The 19,712-nt window shown below is 46.8% G+C and overlaps 7 protein-coding genes across 7 annotated transcripts; 2 read left to right on the top strand and 5 right to left on the bottom strand.

Annotated features, from left to right (window-relative positions):
* Positions 1–1,690: 1,690 nt before the first annotated feature.
* Positions 1,691–4,752, bottom strand: GGS25DRAFT_217928 (uncharacterized protein). The gene is made up of 2 exons (XM_049256924.1): positions 2,400–4,752; positions 1,691–2,335 (listed from the first exon to the last, which is right to left on the bottom strand). Exons 1-2 carry the CDS (start codon positions 4,304–4,306, stop codon positions 2,059–2,061), a joined length of 2,184 nt encoding a protein of 727 aa, XP_049117454.1. The 5' UTR covers positions 4,307–4,752; the 3' UTR covers positions 1,691–2,058.
* Positions 4,753–5,514: 762 nt separating this feature from the next.
* On the top strand, positions 5,515–7,070 carry GGS25DRAFT_484930 (DSS1/SEM1 family-domain-containing protein). The gene is made up of 3 exons (XM_049260508.1): positions 5,515–5,995; positions 6,093–6,222; positions 6,387–7,070. The coding sequence occupies exons 1-3, from the start codon at positions 5,863–5,865 to the stop codon at positions 6,424–6,426; spliced, it is 303 nt and encodes a 100-aa protein (XP_049117453.1). The 5' UTR covers positions 5,515–5,862; the 3' UTR covers positions 6,427–7,070.
* A 277-nt stretch (positions 7,071–7,347) lies between these two features.
* GGS25DRAFT_217858 (putative phosphoglycerate kinase PgkA) lies at positions 7,348–8,982 on the bottom strand. Its single transcript, XM_049256923.1, has 3 exons — positions 8,807–8,982; positions 8,271–8,691; positions 7,348–8,190 (listed from the first exon to the last, which is right to left on the bottom strand). Exons 1-3 carry the CDS (start codon positions 8,870–8,872, stop codon positions 7,424–7,426), a joined length of 1,254 nt encoding a protein of 417 aa, XP_049117452.1. The 5' UTR covers positions 8,873–8,982; the 3' UTR covers positions 7,348–7,423.
* A 389-nt stretch (positions 8,983–9,371) lies between these two features.
* Positions 9,372–11,283, bottom strand: GGS25DRAFT_484928 (uncharacterized protein). Its single transcript, XM_049260507.1, has 3 exons — positions 10,695–11,283; positions 10,083–10,627; positions 9,372–10,022 (listed from the first exon to the last, which is right to left on the bottom strand). The coding sequence occupies exons 1-3, from the start codon at positions 10,750–10,752 to the stop codon at positions 9,906–9,908; spliced, it is 720 nt and encodes a 239-aa protein (XP_049117451.1). The 5' UTR covers positions 10,753–11,283; the 3' UTR covers positions 9,372–9,905.
* A 968-nt stretch (positions 11,284–12,251) lies between these two features.
* GGS25DRAFT_217825 (uncharacterized protein) lies at positions 12,252–13,285 on the top strand. The gene is made up of 2 exons (XM_049256922.1): positions 12,252–12,685; positions 12,743–13,285. The coding sequence occupies exons 1-2, from the start codon at positions 12,624–12,626 to the stop codon at positions 13,194–13,196; spliced, it is 516 nt and encodes a 171-aa protein (XP_049117450.1). The 5' UTR covers positions 12,252–12,623; the 3' UTR covers positions 13,197–13,285.
* A 1,648-nt stretch (positions 13,286–14,933) lies between these two features.
* On the bottom strand, positions 14,934–16,248 carry GGS25DRAFT_484920 (uncharacterized protein). The gene is made up of 4 exons (XM_049260506.1): positions 15,543–16,248; positions 15,415–15,454; positions 15,304–15,355; positions 14,934–15,183 (listed from the first exon to the last, which is right to left on the bottom strand). The coding sequence occupies exons 1-4, from the start codon at positions 15,955–15,957 to the stop codon at positions 15,031–15,033; spliced, it is 660 nt and encodes a 219-aa protein (XP_049117449.1). The 5' UTR covers positions 15,958–16,248; the 3' UTR covers positions 14,934–15,030.
* A 1,592-nt stretch (positions 16,249–17,840) lies between these two features.
* Positions 17,841–19,636, bottom strand: GGS25DRAFT_484917 (uncharacterized protein). Its single transcript, XM_049260505.1, has 3 exons — positions 19,273–19,636; positions 17,979–19,218; positions 17,841–17,859 (listed from the first exon to the last, which is right to left on the bottom strand). The coding sequence occupies exon 2, from the start codon at positions 19,137–19,139 to the stop codon at positions 18,318–18,320; it is 822 nt and encodes a 273-aa protein (XP_049117448.1). The 5' UTR covers positions 19,140–19,218; positions 19,273–19,636; the 3' UTR covers positions 17,841–17,859; positions 17,979–18,317.
* Between the last annotated feature and the right edge of the window lie 76 nt (positions 19,637–19,712).

Below are 19,712 nucleotides of genomic sequence, written 5' to 3'. Positions count from 1 at the left end.
ACACAGAAATCCCACCATTCCCATTGACTGAGAATAGACTTTCTCGCCCAATAATCTTTGTTGAGAGGTTGCCCACGCCAAAAGAGTACTATGATGGCATGTTTGCAGTTGAGGAGGCCTGGAATGGCAGAGTATCGGAAACGAGCCAAGAAGGCCGTGTTAAGTCGTTGGACCAACTGGACTTGTGGTGATAGGGCGGGCCAATTGACAGAGCAGGGCAAATGGAGGACGAGGACGAATGAAAATGAGGATTATGGCGAAGAAAGGGAAGACCACGTATTGTGGTAGAGATGTATTGATGTCAAGGACGCCCCAAACCAGAAGAAATCAGCCCCAGGCACGTGTATACTGTACCGCTGCTGGTGTGCTTCTTGACTTGAATATTTTCTGTGTCTTAATTCCTTCTATGTCTGAATCCAATTGGTTAGCTTTTGTTGTCAAATGTGGTGGTGTATTAGTAGGTAGTAACTTACTGAAACTGTCCACGACATATGATATTCCATCAGACTTTGTTTGAACGAGGAACATCATCTCCGAGGAGAACCTCCGACAAATGGCGGGGTGGAACACTCTCCTCGCCATTTGACGTTCTCGATTTGATAATTGACCACTTCGTCTCCCTAATATTTCGCATTAGAATCGTGATATCTCAAAATTATTGTGTGATCTTCTCTTCGATGACCGTTTTTGAGAGAAAAAAAAACCCCCCAAAACAAAACAAAGACACGCAAGATAATTGATACCAGAGTAAAATAATAGATAGGAGTAACTTACCAGTGTAGCGTAGGCGGCGCCTACAGCTCATCAAGCCATGATTAGACTCTGCTTAATATACGCCTTTTGGGCAATCACTTTGCAAGAGCTTCTCCGTGACGGTTTCAGGAGAGGTTTGTATTGATCTTTAAGTGAGGTACATTAATGATCAAGCACGTAATGTTGCGGGATGAATAGCCGCCACGAAGAGAGGGCAAGAGAGGCTGAGAGGAAGGTATGGGGAGGAGCGTGGTAAAGAAGGTAAATTAAGACGAGTGTATTGAGGAGGAGATATTGAGGAGGAAATGCTTGGGAGAGAAGTATTGGGGAAGAAGGTATTGGGGAAGAAGGTGTTGGAGAGGAGGGTATTTAGGAGGAATACCACGGTCCACGGCCAATCTGGTAATGTAAGAAAGGCGTAGAATAATACCTAGAAGCAGTATGAAGGGAAGTAATAATGTGAATTGCCAGTGATGATGATATATATAGAGAGCTCTATATGTATATCTTTGGAGAATGACCAAAGCTGTAGAGGCAGAGGATGAATGGCCAAGTTGTGCTGGGCTGTATGAAAGCAGTATTATTTAATTTTTATTTTCTTTGCCAGAGATCTGGGAAAGAGAGATGAAGGAAGAGGAAGAAGGAAAGATGAAGGGAAGCAGGCTGGCTTTATATAGGTAAACAAACACCCCGGTCAATCAGTAATCAGTGAGTCGACGATCTGATCATAATACGACCTGAGAACCCTCATGGTCGTCGATGTGGTATGTCGTTATATCATGCACTAGGGGGTATCTCCTTGCTCATGTGAGCCCAGTGTAGGGATCCAATTACAAAGTTGGTGCTTGAGCATGTTTCATGAGTCGATTGGCTCAGTCGATAGACTCTGAGGCTTATCACAAGACTCATCGTAGTACCATATTAGGTTTCCAAGGATGGTCGACATAAGGAGTTGGACCCCTGATCACTACCTACCTACCTACTGGCTAGTAGCTGCTTATATAGCATCTAGGCCTGTAGATAGATACCTAGTACCTAGGTAGGTAGACATTTAAATGAGTAGGTACCTAGGTAAGCAAGTAAGGAGGCAGATAGGGGGGTTTGACAAAAGATGAAGGACAATGGTTCCAAAGCTGACTCCTTTCTATTCCCAGCCATATATGTATGCCCTAACCCTACCAATGCAAACCGACCTGGAGATGCCCATCATCGATGTGCTCATAACCCAAACGGCCTTACAACAGGCCCCTAGCTATGTCATTAGACGCATAATCTCTATACCTCTACAAAAATCTAAGCAGTCGCTTATTTATGTTCCCTTTTATACCACCGAATTGTGTCTAGACCTGTCTGTACACGCATGCCGATCCGGGCATCCAGGACAAACGCCTCCCATTTAGCCACCTTCTCGAGCCATGACTGGCATTCATTCACCTTCTCTCGTAACCAACCCTCCTCATCTTCTTCGTTTACGTCTTTTCGGAGCTCAGGATTCAGGACTTCGTTCCAGGCGAGGGCAGCCATTTCGTAGTGAGCACCAGGCAACGGGTAGTCATCTTTGGTTGGGCCCTTAAATGCCAGCCTATTGTTTGTTTATTAGTTGAGTTCTTCATTTTTAGGTACTAACCTAGGTAGTGATGACTTACTTATCCATAGCTAATACAGTATCTAGCAGCTCGCGGGCCTCGTCAAAGTTACCAAGAGACCGTGCGACCGAAGCCCGACAGACATCCCGCACAGCCTGCTCGTCGATCTCACTCCTGATCTTTGTCTGTGCCTCCTTAGGCGCCGTTAGTCGATCCCAGGCTAGAGCCTTTTTCGACATTTCGAGCTCCGAAGCTTGCATCTTCTTCGTTCCGTTCCAAAGATATATCACCTCTTCCGTGGGGCTGACACCGATCGCGTCGACGAGGTCAATGCCTAGTTCCTTGGACCTATCTTCCCATTTTTGCATCTTCCGCGAGACGAATTCCTCAAAGGGTAGAGGCTTAGCTAAGAACCGTTTTCTTCCAGCTACCGTAGGTGCTTTGCGTAGTAGCTCATTAGTCTTCTTTTTGTGAAGCTGGATACGAGTCTCGTCCTTCTTTTCGCTATGGAAGGCATTCCTGTAGATCTCTAGCTCGGCACATCCGGCAATATAGTAGTATAGACTAGGGCTCCAGTCGTTAAGTTCTATACAGCGGATGAAATTGTCGCGCATCTCGGGGTAGTCGTGTACAAACATGGTGTTTAGTGCCATTTCGAAATTGTTCAGTGCCGTCACCTGTCGCATCTTGGACTTCGTATTACTCTTCAGAAGTCTGAGAGAGCCAGGTAGGTCCCTGCTGATACTGAGAACCCGGGCCTCCTCGAATCGCCACAATCCACTCTCCGGGTATCGGGTGCGCATCTGAGCTATGAGAGCACTGCACCTAGCCTTCGGGTACCCAATAACAGCACCATTTCTAATATCCTTCTCAGAGGGAAGAATGTCGGCAAAGCTTAGAAGACCGTTGTAATAAGACAGTAACATGAGGCCTGCTACAGCCCCATTGATATTATCAAATTTTGAACTCTGCCAAAGCATGTTTATGCCGCGCTCACGGTCGCCCGTGAAGCCAATTATAGACAGGAGACGCGAGAAGGTAGGAGGAACCATGGAAAGAAGGAGTAAGAGAGAACCGTAACACATGTTGACGCCGCTATGGGTAAAACTGTCGACAGTATTGCTGAAGATCTCCGAGTCGGGGCCACTCTTAAACCCACCTCGCGTAGGTGGACTTACTGGCCTGTTCGTACCTCCCGGTTTTGATGCGGAATTTGAATTTATAGATAATTTACTCATTCGCTTCTCAGGCGTATCAGTGCTTTTAGAAAGGTGGCCTTCGTATTTCAGAGGCGTTTGTGTTCCAGAGTGTCCCTCATCCGCGTCTACAAACTCAAGGTCGGTGTCATCAGTGTCGTTAGAACTACCGTGTCCACCGGAAATTGAGCTGGAAGACGACTCAATGTTTTCTTTGGAAAAATCAGAATGCAACCCCTTTCTCTTGAGATATGCCGTTTCTGATTGCATAATTCCGTCGAGTGTGATGAAGGCCTTTCGTAGCTTGTAAAAGCCCTTGAGACCTTCGGTCAAGCTCTCGTGTAGTACGGCTATGATGGCCGACATAAGTTGCGCATCGGCGATAACCAATGCGTACTCACTTCCTGGGGGGTAAATTTTGTCTTCCGCCCCATTAGAACTCCCAGCCTCCTTCTGGGCCTTCTTCATTTGATTCCAGGCAATAGTCTCGCACTCGTAGAGACGATTGCTCGCTTCGACCATGTAGGCCTTTTCGAAACCCAGAATACTCCTCATAAACATACAAATACTCAATCCAAGATGATGAAAAGCCGAATCCCCCTTCCGCAGTTTTTCTTCGGCGCCGTCGATATCGTCATTCATGATCAGAGCGGTACTGGCCATCGCATCTTCCATCGAGGCTATTTCGCGAGCACGGAGATCCGTCTGGGAAGCTGCTGGGCTCGAGCCCGCACTAGCTTTAGGGGCCGAGCCCCGAAACCATGCCCTCATGGTGATAGATTTAGGGGCATAAATTTCTAAATTATGAAAAGGGTAGGAACTATTTTGACTACGAGGTTGACAGTAACCACCCTCGAGTCTTTTTTTTTTTAAATTAAAAAGAGTAGCCGAAGAATCCGGCTTTGTTGACAAAGACACAGGGAGTAGGCTCCTTCTGATTTCTTAAAACGCCACAATTTGGCGTAAAAACAAGCAGTTTTTAGGGCATGTGAGTGAAGGGTTCGACACTGTTGTTATAAGTTTGGGACAGCTTATGTAAATGACGACCAGCCAGATATTGCCTCGTGCGTCGGAGCTGAAATTGCTATTTACCGAGTTACCTGTGACCCTTTTTTCAGGGACGGCCGGAATGACGTTCTAAAAGCCGGTAGACTAAACAAAGGCTGCGTAGGTATCCGCTGCCTAGTAAATACTAAGTATATAGTGCTAAGCTAGATCGGACTTTTATGTGTATAGTACGTTATCGCCAGCCAGGTACTTGGGCTTGGGTGTATACTATATAGCACACCAAACGGGTACCATATAGTTGTTAGGTATGTAGGTAGGTAAGTATGAACAAAGTGGGAATGGAAATGGGAACGGGAACGGCAACGGCAACGGGAACGGGACCAGACAGGAAGGGATGGATGTGTATTATGTAGGTAAGTATCGTAGACGTTGGCTGTTGTACGCAATGCTAGTATGGTACTATGTAAGATGAAGAGTTATGTCAGACAGGATTTACAAGGCAGCATGGATGTTAGGTTAGTAGAAGTCGGTATATACCCAGGTAGGCTTGATAGGTACCTAACAAACAACCTAACAGCCTAACTCGACCGAGCATAGGCGAAGAATGCAGCAAGAAGGAGGCTCAGTGATAGATGATATAGGTATACGTAATAGGTAATTGGCGGGAAGATCAACAATTTAAACAACGACACGAAGCCTACGGAGTGCCTGGTATATAGTAGAACCTTGAACTTTACATAGAAGTATAAGTAAGCCCACTCTTTGTAGCATCGACTCTGGAAGTATTTACGTGGTACGGGGTTATATTATCAGTGCTGTTCAGCTCCTCTTCATCCAGTTTTCCCAATTATTCGGAATGTAAAGTAATTGGCTCGGGGATAAGCCCTATTAAGCCCTAGACAACGGTGGAATGTTTGTGGTTTTTTAAGCTCTGCACTTACCAGTAGGTTAATACTTGTAACCGTAGTATCGGCCTTAACCTTATCTTGCTTTATCTCGTGATTCTCGTCTACTTCGTATTGTACAGTACTTAGGTACCTATGCATTAAACGAGCTTACTAATCTTACTAATGACATATATGTACTGTACCGGAGCTGTATTATCTAATCGAGTAGCAACACTTCCGTCACTTGAGGTCTCTTTTTGTTCGAGCATCACTTCAACATTCAGCCTTGCCGAAAACCACAAACAAACCGACCAATAATCGCAAGAGACAAGCCATCCGCATAAATTTCCTCTTCTCATACTAATCTGTAACGAGACGCGGAATTTAATCCTCGACAACAAACAGGAAATTACGGAAGAAAAAACAGGAGCTATGGCCGCACCGACAAACAAGCAATCCGGCGACAAGCCCGCAGCCGAAGCCGCGAAGCCAGAGCAACCCCAACAGCAAAAGTCGGCCGCCGCACTAGAGGAAGATGACGAGTTCGAGGACTTTCCCGTCGAAGGTGCGTTTGCTACGTTTGCTTCTAGCATCTGTTTTTAGACTCGGAGAATATATACTCTATCAAGCAACCAGCTAACGTAATGTGGCACAAAACGTAGACTGGCCAGCAGAGGAGACCGAAGCCGCAGCAACAACGACAACAGGTGGCGACGGCACCACGACGCAGCACCTGTGGGAGGAGAGCTGGGATGATGACGATACTACCGATGACTTCTCCACGCAGTTGAGGTTCGTTGACCTTCCATCCACATGCCTACCTACCTACCTACCTACCCATACACATATATATGCATCTCTAGCATACATAGCAGCCCACCCTACTCCCCCCTTTACCCAAGTCTACAATACAAGGCAAAAGACAAGCCAACTAACACTCCCAACCCAACCAACAGAGAAGAGCTTAAGAAAGTCGAGTCCTCCAAGCGGCGATAAACCCATAACATCCCAGGACTATGTGTAGCAGACCTGTTTATCTAGCTACCCAGCTACCCCGACATTTCCTCGTCTACGAATCGTACTAAGCCGCTCACTCACTCAATCGGGGGGGAAGATCCGCCTGGAAGCAAAGCTACACTTACCTGTCCGTCCATTTTTCACAAGGCCCGAGGGCTGGGTAAAGCACATGAACCACTCTGCAATTATCCAGTCTGCGGACTCGTCCCCATGAATACATTATACACACAAAGAGAGAGGAACGGATGATGGTAGAAATGAAGATATTCAAATGGGACAGCAAGCATACAAGCAGGAGAAAAAAAAGAAATAGCAGAGCTTCATTACCTACCTAATAGACACACACGTAAGACAGGCATACATGTTTCGAACAGCTGGACTCGTGAACCCATACTATCTACCTAGCCAGGCGTACATACAGTCATACACCACGATGACTATCCGACAAATAGTATATACGCAAGTATTTAAGATACTTGCACGTACTTGCACGTATTCTACATTTGACGCAGTGGTACTTTTCTAACACAATCCTTCCTTCATGTGTTGATGCTATTGGCAACTACAAGAATAGGAATTACACTCATCGGCACTCTCATCAGCACTAACAAACATCTTAAAATGACATATACATGTTCGACGTCTAAACTTATATTTTGGTATATTGTATTCATCTATGTGGCATCAACATCGTGTAGGTGCAAAAAAACTCTCATAAAGAATCTCGTTCCGTTTCTTTTTTCCCGTAAACTCTTTAATCTCAGTATCAAAATCGTAATAATAAAAAATGATGAAAAGGATACCGATGCCGCCTGGCTAATCTAGGTAGGTACTGTAGGTACTGTAACCAGCGTCCCGAAACCTGATATGTCACTCTCGCCCAGAAGTACTCATTTAGGTAAGGTAGCCAGGGAGCTACTAGTAGGTAGCCAAGTGATCCGATGCCTCATAACCGCACCGATGGCCCCAATAACCCTCATTTCGTGCTAAGGGCGACCACACCCGGCAACGCCTTGCCCTCGAGCAACTCAAGGGACGCGCCGCCACCTGTCGACACGTGAGAGCACTTGCTCTCGACGCCGTACTTGGCGGCCACGGTCGCGGTATCACCACCACCGATGATACCAATCTTGCCGGCGCCGACAGCGGCAGTGAAGGCATCGAGCGTGGCCTTGGTGCCGTTGGCGAACTTCTCGAACTCAAAGACGCCGGGGGGTCCGTTCCATAGGATGGTCTGGGCGGCGTCGATGGCCTCCTTGTACAGTTTGATGGATTCGGGACCGCAGTCGAGACCCATCCAGCCATCGGGGATGCCCTCCTTGTCGGTGGCAGTACCGGTGGTGGCGTCCTTGTCGAACTTGTCGGCGGTGATGTAGTCGACGGGGAGCACGACCTTGACGTTGTTGGCCTTGGCCTTCTCGATGAGCTTGGCCACGTTCTTGGATCCGGCTTCGTCGAAGAGAGAGTTGCCGATGCTGACACCCTCGAGAGTCTTTTTGAAAGTGAAGGCCATTCCACCGCAGATAATAATGCTGTTCACCTTTTCTAGAAGGTTGTCGATCAGCTGGATCTTGTCGGACACCTTGGCACCACCTAGGATGGCGAGGAAGGGGCGCTTGGGAGACTCAAGAGCCTGTGCGAAGTAGTCCAGTTCCTTCTTCATGAGGAAACCAGCAGCCTTTTGGGGGAGGTCGACACCAACCATGGAAGAGTGTGCTCGGTGGGCAGTCCCGAAGGCATCGTCTAGGGAGGCGGTGGTTAGTCATTGCCTGTTCACCACCACATTGAGATCAGGTGGGGTTGGGATGAGAGGGGATACTCACTGACGTAGACATCACCAAGGGCAGTCAATCCCTTGCGGAATTCGTCAACTTTAGCCTTGTCGGCCTTGACCTTCTTTCCCTCAGCATCCTTGGAAGAACCCTCTTCCTCAGCGTGGAAACGCAGGTTCTCTAGCAAAACAACTTGGCCGTTGGTTGCCTTGTTCACGATAGCCTCGACCTCAGGCCCGACGGAGTCTGGGGCGAACTCGACGCTCACTCCCAGCAACTTCTCGAGCTCGGGGACAACGGGCTTGAGGCTGTATTTGGGGTTGACCTTGCCATCAGGACGGCCAAGGTGGGACATCAATACGACAGCCTTGGCGCCGTTGTCGATGGCATACTTGATAGTGGGGACGGCACCAGCAATTCGTTGGTTGTTTGTAACCTTCTTATCAGCATCGAGAGGGACGTTGAAGTCGACCTTTTAGAAAGATTCTTTATTAGTACTTTCTACATATAAATGCGTGATATACCCAAACCAGTTGTTTGCCGAGTCAAGAAATTCAATCTCTAATGTTTAACTTTAGATTACTTACACGAATGAGCACTCTCTTGCCCTTTAGGTCAACGTCCGTGATGGAGAGCTTGTTTGACAGAGACATTTTGGTGAAAATGGAATATGCAACTCAATTAATTCCTTTTTGTTATCTGAGATTTCTTGAGGAGGTTCGTCTGAAGAAAGATTTAGGAATAATAATTCAAAAAAAAGGTTGCGGTATTTCAATGTTGTTTTTTTAAGGATGTCCGGTAGGAAAAACACGCAGTAGAAGGAAGACCGGACTAATAATCTTGACTTTACAAGTACATACAGCAACCTTGAATCTCAACGATGGAGGGGTTGGAGGGGTAGCAGGTACATCAGCTCCCCTAAAACGTAGTGGGGTGAGGTCAATGAGCTTGACGGGTGACGTCCTTTGCATTCGATTGGCGTCTGGTGTGGTCCTGATCCACAATGCCCGATACGCCAAGCTGGTAGGTACCCACCCAAGTAAAATGAGTGAGTAGGTACTTCCATTCATAAATATGTGCAGCAGTTATAAGATCTACTTATAGGGGGTTTCCGATGCTTGAGACGAGAAGACCCGCGATTCTCCGTTTACTGCAAAACATAATCTCTATAAGTGGTTCGACGATCCTCGGCCCATTCTAAGTCGCCGTGTTCCACCGTATAATATGTGCTGCATGAATCCTATTACGAAACATATCATGATCGCTGTTTCATACATACTAATACACGATTTCTCATCCAGTAAGGAGTAGTTCGTATTAAAGTACATACTTCAAGTCGCCCCTAAAGATATCCATGTATGCGCTTCTGCACAAGGATCAAGACGCTCCCAATACGACGATATAGAGTTTAGAGTTAGAAACGACATGAGTGCTAATGATATGATAATTCTGATTTTTGCTTCTAGGTACACCGTTGGTTATACCAAGCTGTTGAATCCAAACCTTGACCTTGACCCTGAACATCGAACGAATATCCATCGTCCTCCATGGAGCCGATTTTCCGGGTCGACTATCGAGACCGTGTTCTTTGACGCCGCAACGCCCGCCCATAATATTCTCAAGCAAAGTCCCAATACGGCAAAGAAACAGTCTCGCAACTTTAATAATAATAGGAAGCAGGTGGGTTTACTGGAGACGGATGTTAGGAGAGTAGGGGGCGGTTTTCGGCTGCTCGACCTCATCTGACGCATTTGTAAGGGAGAGGTACGCCGTCCAAGCAATACCAATAGTAGAGACAAATGGCTGTAGTAGTAGAATGTTAGTAATCGAAAATGAAACCCATAACCAAGAAGTAAACCTTACAAGTTGAAACTGGACGGGCATCAAACGGAAGTTGATGATCTGAACAGCGGGCCACACCATGAAGTTGGCCTTTAGTGTAGGGATATACATGTCCCTAAGCTTGTGAGCAACAGCCCTGCGGCCACCCCCTTCTGCAACGGTCATGACTGTGAAGAAGCACCCGATACCAAACGGCGCAAAGATCAACTGATCGAAGGCCACACGCTTCATTGCCGGGACGAAAGCGCTTGTCTTGGTCATGGGGAAAGCTCGTGAGAGGAAGCTGAACCACTTGTATTGTAAGGGCGCCATCGCAAAACCATACGCCATAAATCTCGTCAGCCTTTCAAAGTCAAAGGGAGGCGGGAGGTGTATCGAGTCGGGAATTAGGTCATGCTCGTTCCAAGGGTTCTTTCGGTCTAGCTCATGGATTTCGATGGCTACGTTATCATCCTTCGCAATACCGCCCGGCTTTCGCAATGCTCGCTCTCGAACGGATGTAATGCTTTGGGCTACAGTGTCGGCGATACCTCCGAGAACCGCATTCGTTACCATCATGGTAAGGACTAGGGAAGATAGATTATTAGCTTGGCGCATAGCAAAAGATATAGTGAGAGATGTGGGAATAATTACGTGGGCGCTCATCATAGTACGCATTAAAGCGCGATACCAAGCGCGCGATAATAGCCATTTCGATGAAAAAGATAACAGCATGAAGGAGTGGCTAGATAGAAGAATTATATTATTAGTATTATTATAAAATTTCAAAGAGGAAAAAGGTATTGTGGAAATTTGAAAATAGATATCCACGATGACGACGACGATGCATGTGAGGGCCAAGAGTGGATGTGTTCATAGGGCTAGGGCGGAGGAATTTCCGGAGTCCCGGAGATCGGTTGACGTACAAAGCGATCAAATATGAATTTACTATTGACAGCGCGAACGATACGACGCCGGGTGAGTTCCCAAGACATTTTGGAAGGTGTTGGGAAATCAACACGGATTGGATACTGTAGGTAGAAGCTCAAAGGTCGAGTGGAAAAGTTGTTGGTCGAATCCGGGACCTTGAAAAATGGGCTTCACTAAATCTCGAACTGGGACTGGGGGTCTGGGGACTTTGTGATCGATGACGACAATTGACACCGATAAGAAAGAGGGACCCGTCTTAAGCAAATAATTTTGATGTTATCCGTAGCTACCAAGACCAGCTTTATTGAAAAAAGAAAATGTAAGGGGAGATCGATCTAGGTCAGTCAGATCTGACGAAAATCAATCAGTTAAACAGTCAACAACTTCCCAAAACTTTGGAGTCCCAGGTGAATGGCACAAAGCAAAAAGAAAAGTTATTGATGGAGTTAAGTTTCCATCTAAAGTACTACATATGTAAAGTAAAAGTTTAAAAAAGGGAAATGGAAGGTACTTGCACCGCCATGATTATCAATTTCCGCCTTTAGGCGCACGTAGGCAAGCAATCACATGGCATTGATGGCAATTGGAGACTGTATAAATAGTACCGATCGGCACTTCCTCCATCCGCAACTAATTGTGCACCCCTATTTCAACAATATTTGCCAAACACTCCCTAGCTGTTCACCCGCGCTTAGGGAAACGCCAACAATCAACGTACGGAAAATTTGTACCATGTTGAAATACAACTATTGGGCAATTCCTACGATAGAACATATCTTAGGTGTCGAAGAAGGCTATTGGCCTAAATAACCGTTAACATCTCGGCTTCGATATGAGTTATAATCGATTATTTTCAGCAATCATCAACTATTTGATTAGGTAATCATGGGGCTTATTAAGATGTATCTACATGCCTTGTTCCTCAACTCGAAGTACCAATTTGATATTGGATACTTATTACTTACCTTCTGGATGCTTCATGCGGTACTAGGTGGGCAGGTAGAATACCATTTTTCAGCTGTATAACGTTTATGAGGCTCTGATACAGGCCTTAGTACGTCGAAGATATTCGTACATTAGACTAACTAGATACCTAGGTGCCTACCTATTCACCTTCATACTATAGATCAACAGTAGAACATCGTGGTGAAAGCTGTCCAATACCTCTCTCTACTAGAGCATGTAGATAGTGATAAAGAATCCCCTTATGAAGGGATCCCAAAGAAAGACGAAAAGGGGTGGGTGATAATGACACAACAAGTGTTCAGGGGCGTGCCAGCATGTCCTATGGCTTTGCTACTGTAGTGCCCTGATACAATAGGTGTAGTGCACCTATGAACAGGACAAAATCGACTCCGCTGTCGTGTCTCGATATCTTACGAGGGTGTATGGTCGTTTACATACTTGTTGTTAATCCACAAAGACACCTGTGTACCTGCTGGCCACAAACTTGACATTTAACATAATTAAATTCCAAAACAATCAGGTCTTGGATGGTCTTCTTCTCTCAAGCATCATTTGATTTCCGGTTACCCAAATCAGCTTGGGTTTCTCGGGCATCGTTGTGATTCAAATTATCATACACACAATCCCCCACAAACTTGAGTAGGTAGTCAAGAATATCATATCATATACTCTCAAGAATCATTAATCATGGTTGCAAACAAGAAACGTTTGTACCTCGCCATCTACCCCTCGGGGCGAGAGAACGAGAAGTAAGCTCTACTCCTTTCACTCTGTTGCTCCTCGTTAACTCAAGTCTCCTCATCTAGATATGCGTTCGCTCTTCTCGTTGGCCCCAAAGAAGAGGGCAATGAAAAGGCGCCCGGAACGCGATACTTCATCCAGCACCACCATACTGAAGGATGGCGCTACAAGACAATCCCTGACGACGACATCCGCGTCGGCGTGACTCTCCTCGCCCGCATTGTCATTGCCAAGGTCACAGACGAGGTCAATCTCATCGACATCTTCAAGATCACTGCCATTAATTACAGTGAGCAACACACCAGCTCTCGCTCGTGGGTCATCAACGTCTTGCTGTACCTCGCGGAGATGAACAGCAAGGTCGTCGGCACCGCCAAGCTGAGCTGGCCCGCAGTCCAGGCCAAGGCTTTGGAATATGTCCAGCAGAAGCATGCCGAGGGAAGATACGGATCGGGACAGGATATGACCTTGCCGAAGCCTACATTTGACTTGCTCCAGAACAAGGAGCTCATCGCTTGAATGACATTGGGGATGGTTGATGAACTCTAGATTGCAAATGCAGAAGCTTCAGGTGGAATTGAGATGGGATTATAAGTCGTACTACAAGCACATTGCTTACGAACATGTTTTATGCCGGGCACTCATAATATCGGTACACAAGGTGCTCGACGAATTAATACGTGGTGAGATTGATTGATGGTCGGAGTCAGATGTAATATAGGTATCATTACGCTTCCAAATTGTCTCAAAATCAAGATTACTCTTCACTGTCTCTATCGTGCAGTTCCTCAACTCCTTGAATCACGGATCGAGAAAAATTGCTAGGTCGTCTAAGCAGTCTCAAACAATACCACAGCCTAGTGACGCGAATCACGGAGTGAGCTATCCACCTAACTCTTGAGTTGTACTAGTAGTGGATTTTGCACAGATTGTTTCTTGACAGCACTGGAGGTGATAGGTAGAACTGCTACAATTGAGGTTATCCCCAACCTTACAACCTAACCATTTCCTTTCTATAATAATATCTAGCTACATCTGAACAACCCAAGCCCCCGAAGATCAACAAGTGCGAATGAAGCATACCCGGGGCTCGACCATAGGTACCTAGAGATCCACTGGAAGACCTATAATAGGGACTACAGTAACTTTAAGCCAGGGGGGAGTAAGAATGACATCCTAACCTTGGAAGGCACTTAACGAAGACTGGGAATAACCTCAATTATAGAGATTCCACTTCTCACCTGTCAAGAAGCAATCTGTAAAGCAATCTACATATAGCACAGCTCTGGCTCGTTAGACAAATGCTTTCAGGCTACAAGGTAATGGGAGCGCTGATATACACCTCTCAAAACACTAGCGAAAGGTGGCAGAGTAGAAAGCGCAGTATCGGAATGTTCTTTTTCTTTTCTTTTTACCAAAAGGCATCAGCGATTCCCTTCGAAATAATAGGTAGGAAAAGGATGAAAATGAATTGAAAAAAACGAAAATTTTAATTGAAAAAAAAACCAAATGTCAAAAGCTAAGCCTCGGGTTCTCATCCTCAGCAGTTGACCTGAGCAAGTGGTCAGGCTTGCCGCCCTGCGTTGGATTCGAACCCTCGACCTTTCGAAAAGCCTTGGGAGGCTTTTCTATCTCTTCACGTCTACTACCGCTGCGCCAGGGGACCATTTCTGAACCTAGGGCCGTAGATTGGAGGTGCTGGAATAATTCACAACTGGGCTATATAAGTTTTACCTCAGGGTATTGGCAGGTACAAGGTACTTTGGTACTTGAGCAGCGACGACGTAGAGCGTGATGCCTGAGATTTAAGGCACGCATTAAGGGGGTGGGGCCCAGACCACCCGCGGCACTTCGCTTCTGTGGCATCCATGGTATTAAGCCCTGTGTACTGCCCTAGGTTAGGTACCTAGGTAGGTACTCGAAATACCTAAAAGTTTTGATTTCTGCGTCGCGTTACGGAATCAACCTGAAGGCCATGGAGACAGCTTTGATGCTTCACTATGAGCTACAACCCCACTGGTGGGGGCTAGAGTTAGGCCCATAAAGAGTCTCCTACGAACACGGTTGAAGCACTTGAACTACTGATGTCTTCAGAAATTCCATATATCTACGTTGTAACATATACCTAGGTATCTAGGTAGGCACTTACATACCTAGTACGTAACTGATGTATTCATAGTGGACTAAACCATAAAATCGAGCATATAAGCTCTTATATGGAGGGCATGTGGTCAACAGTCCTTGAAACTAAATTTTCTATATTTCTTTTGCGCTTAGGAGAACCTCCTAGCTAACTAACTAGTCTACGAATATAAACAAACTTGATACCCCCTATGGGAATCATTCCTATGAGTTAAGCTGGTTTTTGAAGAATAACCGACGCGATCTTGCAGGTTACCGTATTGCCACTGACACTTGCACTCAGGCCAGAGATCGAGTACGTAGTTGCTCCATTGTAGTTCTCCGGTTTGTTGTTGCACCAGCTCGAATCTGTCCCAGTGCTTGTCTACTCGCAGTTAGCATCGTGTCGTTACCCCTGAGTCTAGATTATATAGAACATTCCGAGATGTATAAATTGCCTTGGAGTTTAAAAGCAAGATAGGAGAAGAGTATCAATACTACTCACAATTACAACGTTTGTAAAGGCGAGTGGGCCGAAATCCCAGCTTACGTCGGTCCTAAACCCCTATATTAGTTTCCTCTGTATTCAACTTCTTACACCAGTAGGATTACGTACAATTCGATGGCAAATAGTACCTGGTTGAACGATTTACTAGCTAAGTGTATACGTCAATATTCTCCGTCAAAAACAGATAGCATTCAGATCATCATCAATCTGAACCAAGTCACGCAATCCAAACTCACCCAAAGCAAAGTTATCCGTCACCTTCTGTCCCGTAGACTGGCGCGTCAAGACCGACGTCCAGCCCGAGCCGTTGCTATCAAGCGTGTTGCTGAACGTGACCTTCTCGTTTGCGTAAGTGTTGAAGCCGCTGCCCCACGGCAGGCTGGGGTTCGAACAGCACCACCCGGACCCGATCCACCAGGTGCCGCTCCGCCCGTCGAGCACGTTCTGGTAGACGCCGCTGTTGTCTGTCGGCTGCAGACCGGGCCATAGGTAGTAGACCCCGGCTTTGGGCAGAGACGGGATGGCCATTTCCCCGGAGAACGACGTGAACTTCTGTCCGGACGCTGGGTAGTACCGCAGGAAGTACCATGTCGCTGCGGAAGACTGTCCGGCGAACGCCAGGAGCGATATGAGGAATGTGGTGATCAGCATCGTGCTGGCGTAATTGCTGTGTAGGCAAGTTCAAGATACCGTTGAATGAAGTTCCAAGACAACACTTCAAATTGGCAGAACCGAGCTTTTTATATGCCCCGGGTAAATCGCCATTTATATCCAGCCCACCGTGGCAGGGAAGGTCAGTCTAGATCTATCTTTGATCAAACGACTTCCCATCCAGGAAATACTGCGTGCGCTAATGTTGTCGGTTCCTTGATCTAATCTACCCACGAGAGTCACGGTCGTATTCGCTACGGCATAGTTTAAACCGAACCGGTTATGGAAGGTGGCTTGACAAAACTTCTTTACTCTTATCACAATGGGGCGCTACTAGGAACAAGATAGGTATTGATGCCATTCCAATGTTGCTTTTTTTCACGGATACAATTTACCTAGATACCTAGTAGGTAGGTAGATATCTAACCTAGTGGATAGGGCCCCGTAATCAGGGTAACCTCTATCACAACAACCTTTTCGAGCCCGTTTATGCAAGTATCACCAAAGGGCTTCATTTTTGAATTATCTATAAGACACAGCCATCTATTTTGGCGGAAATAATGTGTAGTTAAGCTAGATAATATCGCGACAAGAAGATGGAAGAGACCAGGACCTGTCCTTTGAGGCCTTGCGACTCCTAATTGAAGACCTACAGCAGCAATCCCGACCTAAAGTTGGCTATCAACTAATTGACAGTTATTATACAACAGTATCAACACAATTGACGTTTGTCTTCTCCCTGGACTAAGAGAAAGGGGCGCGCTGCGAAAGAGCGGATAGTTGCGGTTCTAATCCTCCAAATTCCCAATGGTTATAATTGGTAGGGGTCTACTAGATAGAACGAAAACACTATCATTCATAGGCATATAGCCTTATGGTCTCCAGCGATGCTGTTCTGCGTCTTCTAGGTTTCGCCTTATGAAAATTATAGATATCTGAAGACCGGCCTTAGAAGACGCATAAGAGTCTGAGATAGCCATGAGTCCATTTGCCCCTTAATCATTAAGGCTGGTGGCACAATAGCAGCATCAGTCAAATTAAGGTGATAGGCGTTTGCTACTACCTATGATTTGTTGACTACCCACGACACAGTCTCCCGTATATCCCCCTTTTCTGTGTATTTATGTTTGTCTGCAACTAAATCGCTTAATAATCGTCACTTCGGTTCACCCCTAGAGTTTTATTTTTTTTGTGCTTGCATCTTGGATGATTTTCTACCTACTACCTGTTAACCTACGCTACCAGAGCTTCTGCATTGCCTTGGCCCCAGCAATAGTCTCAATGGTTGCGGTTGAAATTTCAATGTTAATGTATTAACAGTCAGCATTTAACGAAATACCGTTTGGAGAGATGGTGTTACTTACATGGCTCGTTTTTCTTTGTTTGAGCTATCTAGTTCACAGCTATCAATACTATTAACACCTAGCATCCATTAGCCTTACATAAGAGGAGCCTCCAAAGTCAGCACCAGTAAGTAAACCCTCTACTCAAGCGGGCGGGTAAGCAATTCTCAGAAAACCGGCTTCACCTTTGCCTAGATACTATAAGCGTTGCCTAATATGACAAGACGTTGCACCGTTCCTGAAAACGAATAGACTCCTCACTCCTGTCAGCAATTATTGGATGCAGCCACACCTACACACCGTTTCTCTTCAGCCAAGCTTGTCCTACACCGGGGACGCAACAGGTTGGATAGGTCTGATGTAAGATAGGACTTGGAGCCCCCCACAGAGGAAAACTACTAGGTCTTACGGTTATTGGCAGTTCCCCCCCTTTTTAGCAGATAACTATTATCTGACTGTATCTCGGGACCTGGGTGCGGCTGTCGTAGAGTAGCACTTCCATATCAATAAGGTCCTCGTCCTAAGTAGGAAAACGGTGAAGGCATGGATATCATTATGTCTACCTACTAGGTTAGGTAGGGCTTTGATCCGATATCAGCATCCACTGCATTCAACTCATTATATCATTTTAGACGTATTGGTATACGAATTCGTGGAATCTTCGTACACTTGACTTACAGCTTGAAGGGAAAGCTTTCGTGGCCCAAGCCCCTGAGTACTCTATTCAATAAACTCAAACAATGGTTTGTAGGGTATCATATTTCTGCATTTCGCGCGGCTACTAGGTTAGAAAGAAACTATATACTGCCTAGGTTCCTAGTTGATGATCTCCTCAACCAATGGCCAAAGACCATACCTACTAATGTACATGCAAAGGCTCCAGAACGCCTTCTATAATCTGATGAAGATGTCTAACCTTCTAATGTACCATGTAAAACCCCAAGACACCCCCAAGTCAACCAAACCTTTCCGTAGCTACCTAAGTACACGTAAAAGAACCCAAGAAAAACTCACGCATCACTGAATAGACCTAATCGGCGGCTTCCCACTCCCATTACCAGGCCCATCCGTCATATCGTCGCTCATATCCGGCTGATTGGCGTAGTAATCCGGGCTATTGTTCTCGACGCTCATCTTCGCCGAGTTATACCTCTTGAACGCGCTCTCAACCAACAGCCCGACCTCCTTCCTATTGCGGCCGATGACGCCCACCGCCAGCAGCGCCTCCGTCTCCTCGATCCAGTCCTGCAGCCTGCGGAAGCCGACGCGGTCCTTCTCCACGCGCTGCGGCTGGCCGGAGCCCTTGAGCAGCGCCAGGATGCCCGCTATGACGGTGTTGAGGGCGCCGAGGACGGTGATGAGGGTCTCGTAGCGCGCGGAGTGCGGGCCGATGGCGGTGAGCACGGCGCCGATGACGATCTGCGCGAAGTAGCAGAAGTACAGGAACGCAGTCAGCAGCGCGAGCTGGATCGTCTTGTGCGTCTGCGTCCGCAGCACCGAGCGGTAGATCCCGATCGCCGTCTTGCGCCCCTCCTCGAGCGTCCCGCTGTCCGTCGCCTCCCGGTGGTAGTTGATCCCCAGCGCCCGTCGGAAGATCACCAGGTTCTCGTCGTTGGGGCCGCGCGGGGAGAGGCCCGCCGGCGCCCCCCAGGTTAGGCTCGTGATCGGCTTTAGGCGCGCTAGATCTGGCGGCTGGCTTGCTGGGTCGGGTTTCTGGGGCGCTGCTGCTGCTGCGGGGGCTTTCGATGGGTTTGGCGCGGAAGGCGACCCGGACGAGGGGGCGGAGGTTCTCGTCTCTGGCGAAAGGAGAGGGGACTTTACGTCTGTGACGTCGGACATTTTGCTGGTGTCGCAAAACAATCAGTTGATGAGTTGAAGACTGATTTTCACTGATGAACTAAACGCCGAAGCATGCTTCCTTGTTTTCTTTTAGATGAAAGGTCCAGTATCATTGCGAGAGACAAATTCATACTTATAGTCTGTATATAAATAATATTTCCTTAAAATGCCACCACACTCCGGCCGAGAGGTCATTTTCTGTTACGTCGTGAGCGGATCGAGTCATTCCCTGGCCTTGAGAGGCACACCTGTCTCACATGCCATTCGCGTCACGCTGTCGCCCAAGGCTGACATAATTCTATAGACAACTTGAACGATAGATAGGGAAGGCGATGACGTCGATCACATCGCAGGTTTTCCGTCGTAAAAGGAAACACAGCAAGCACCGTATGCCGAATACGTGCTGATAAGCAAGCTATCGACACAAGGTGGCTGTAGGGCTACTAGACTGGGAGCCGGAAGTAACCAACTACCGCTAAAGCCCTGTCCAAGTTGACGATAAGGGAGGTCATCCGGTGCGCTCGATGTAACGGTAACCCCAACCTATGTCTCTCAAAATATCCTTAGGATCTC

The sequence above is a fragment of the Hypoxylon fragiforme genome (genome assembly GCF_022984875.1).
Source record: "Hypoxylon fragiforme strain CBS 206.31 chromosome Unknown GGS25scaffold_4, whole genome shotgun sequence".
Lineage (NCBI taxonomy): Eukaryota > Fungi > Ascomycota > Sordariomycetes > Xylariales > Hypoxylaceae > Hypoxylon > Hypoxylon fragiforme.
The sequence above is the reverse complement of the archived record's forward strand: the minus strand, read 5'-3'. Positions and strand labels throughout refer to the sequence as shown.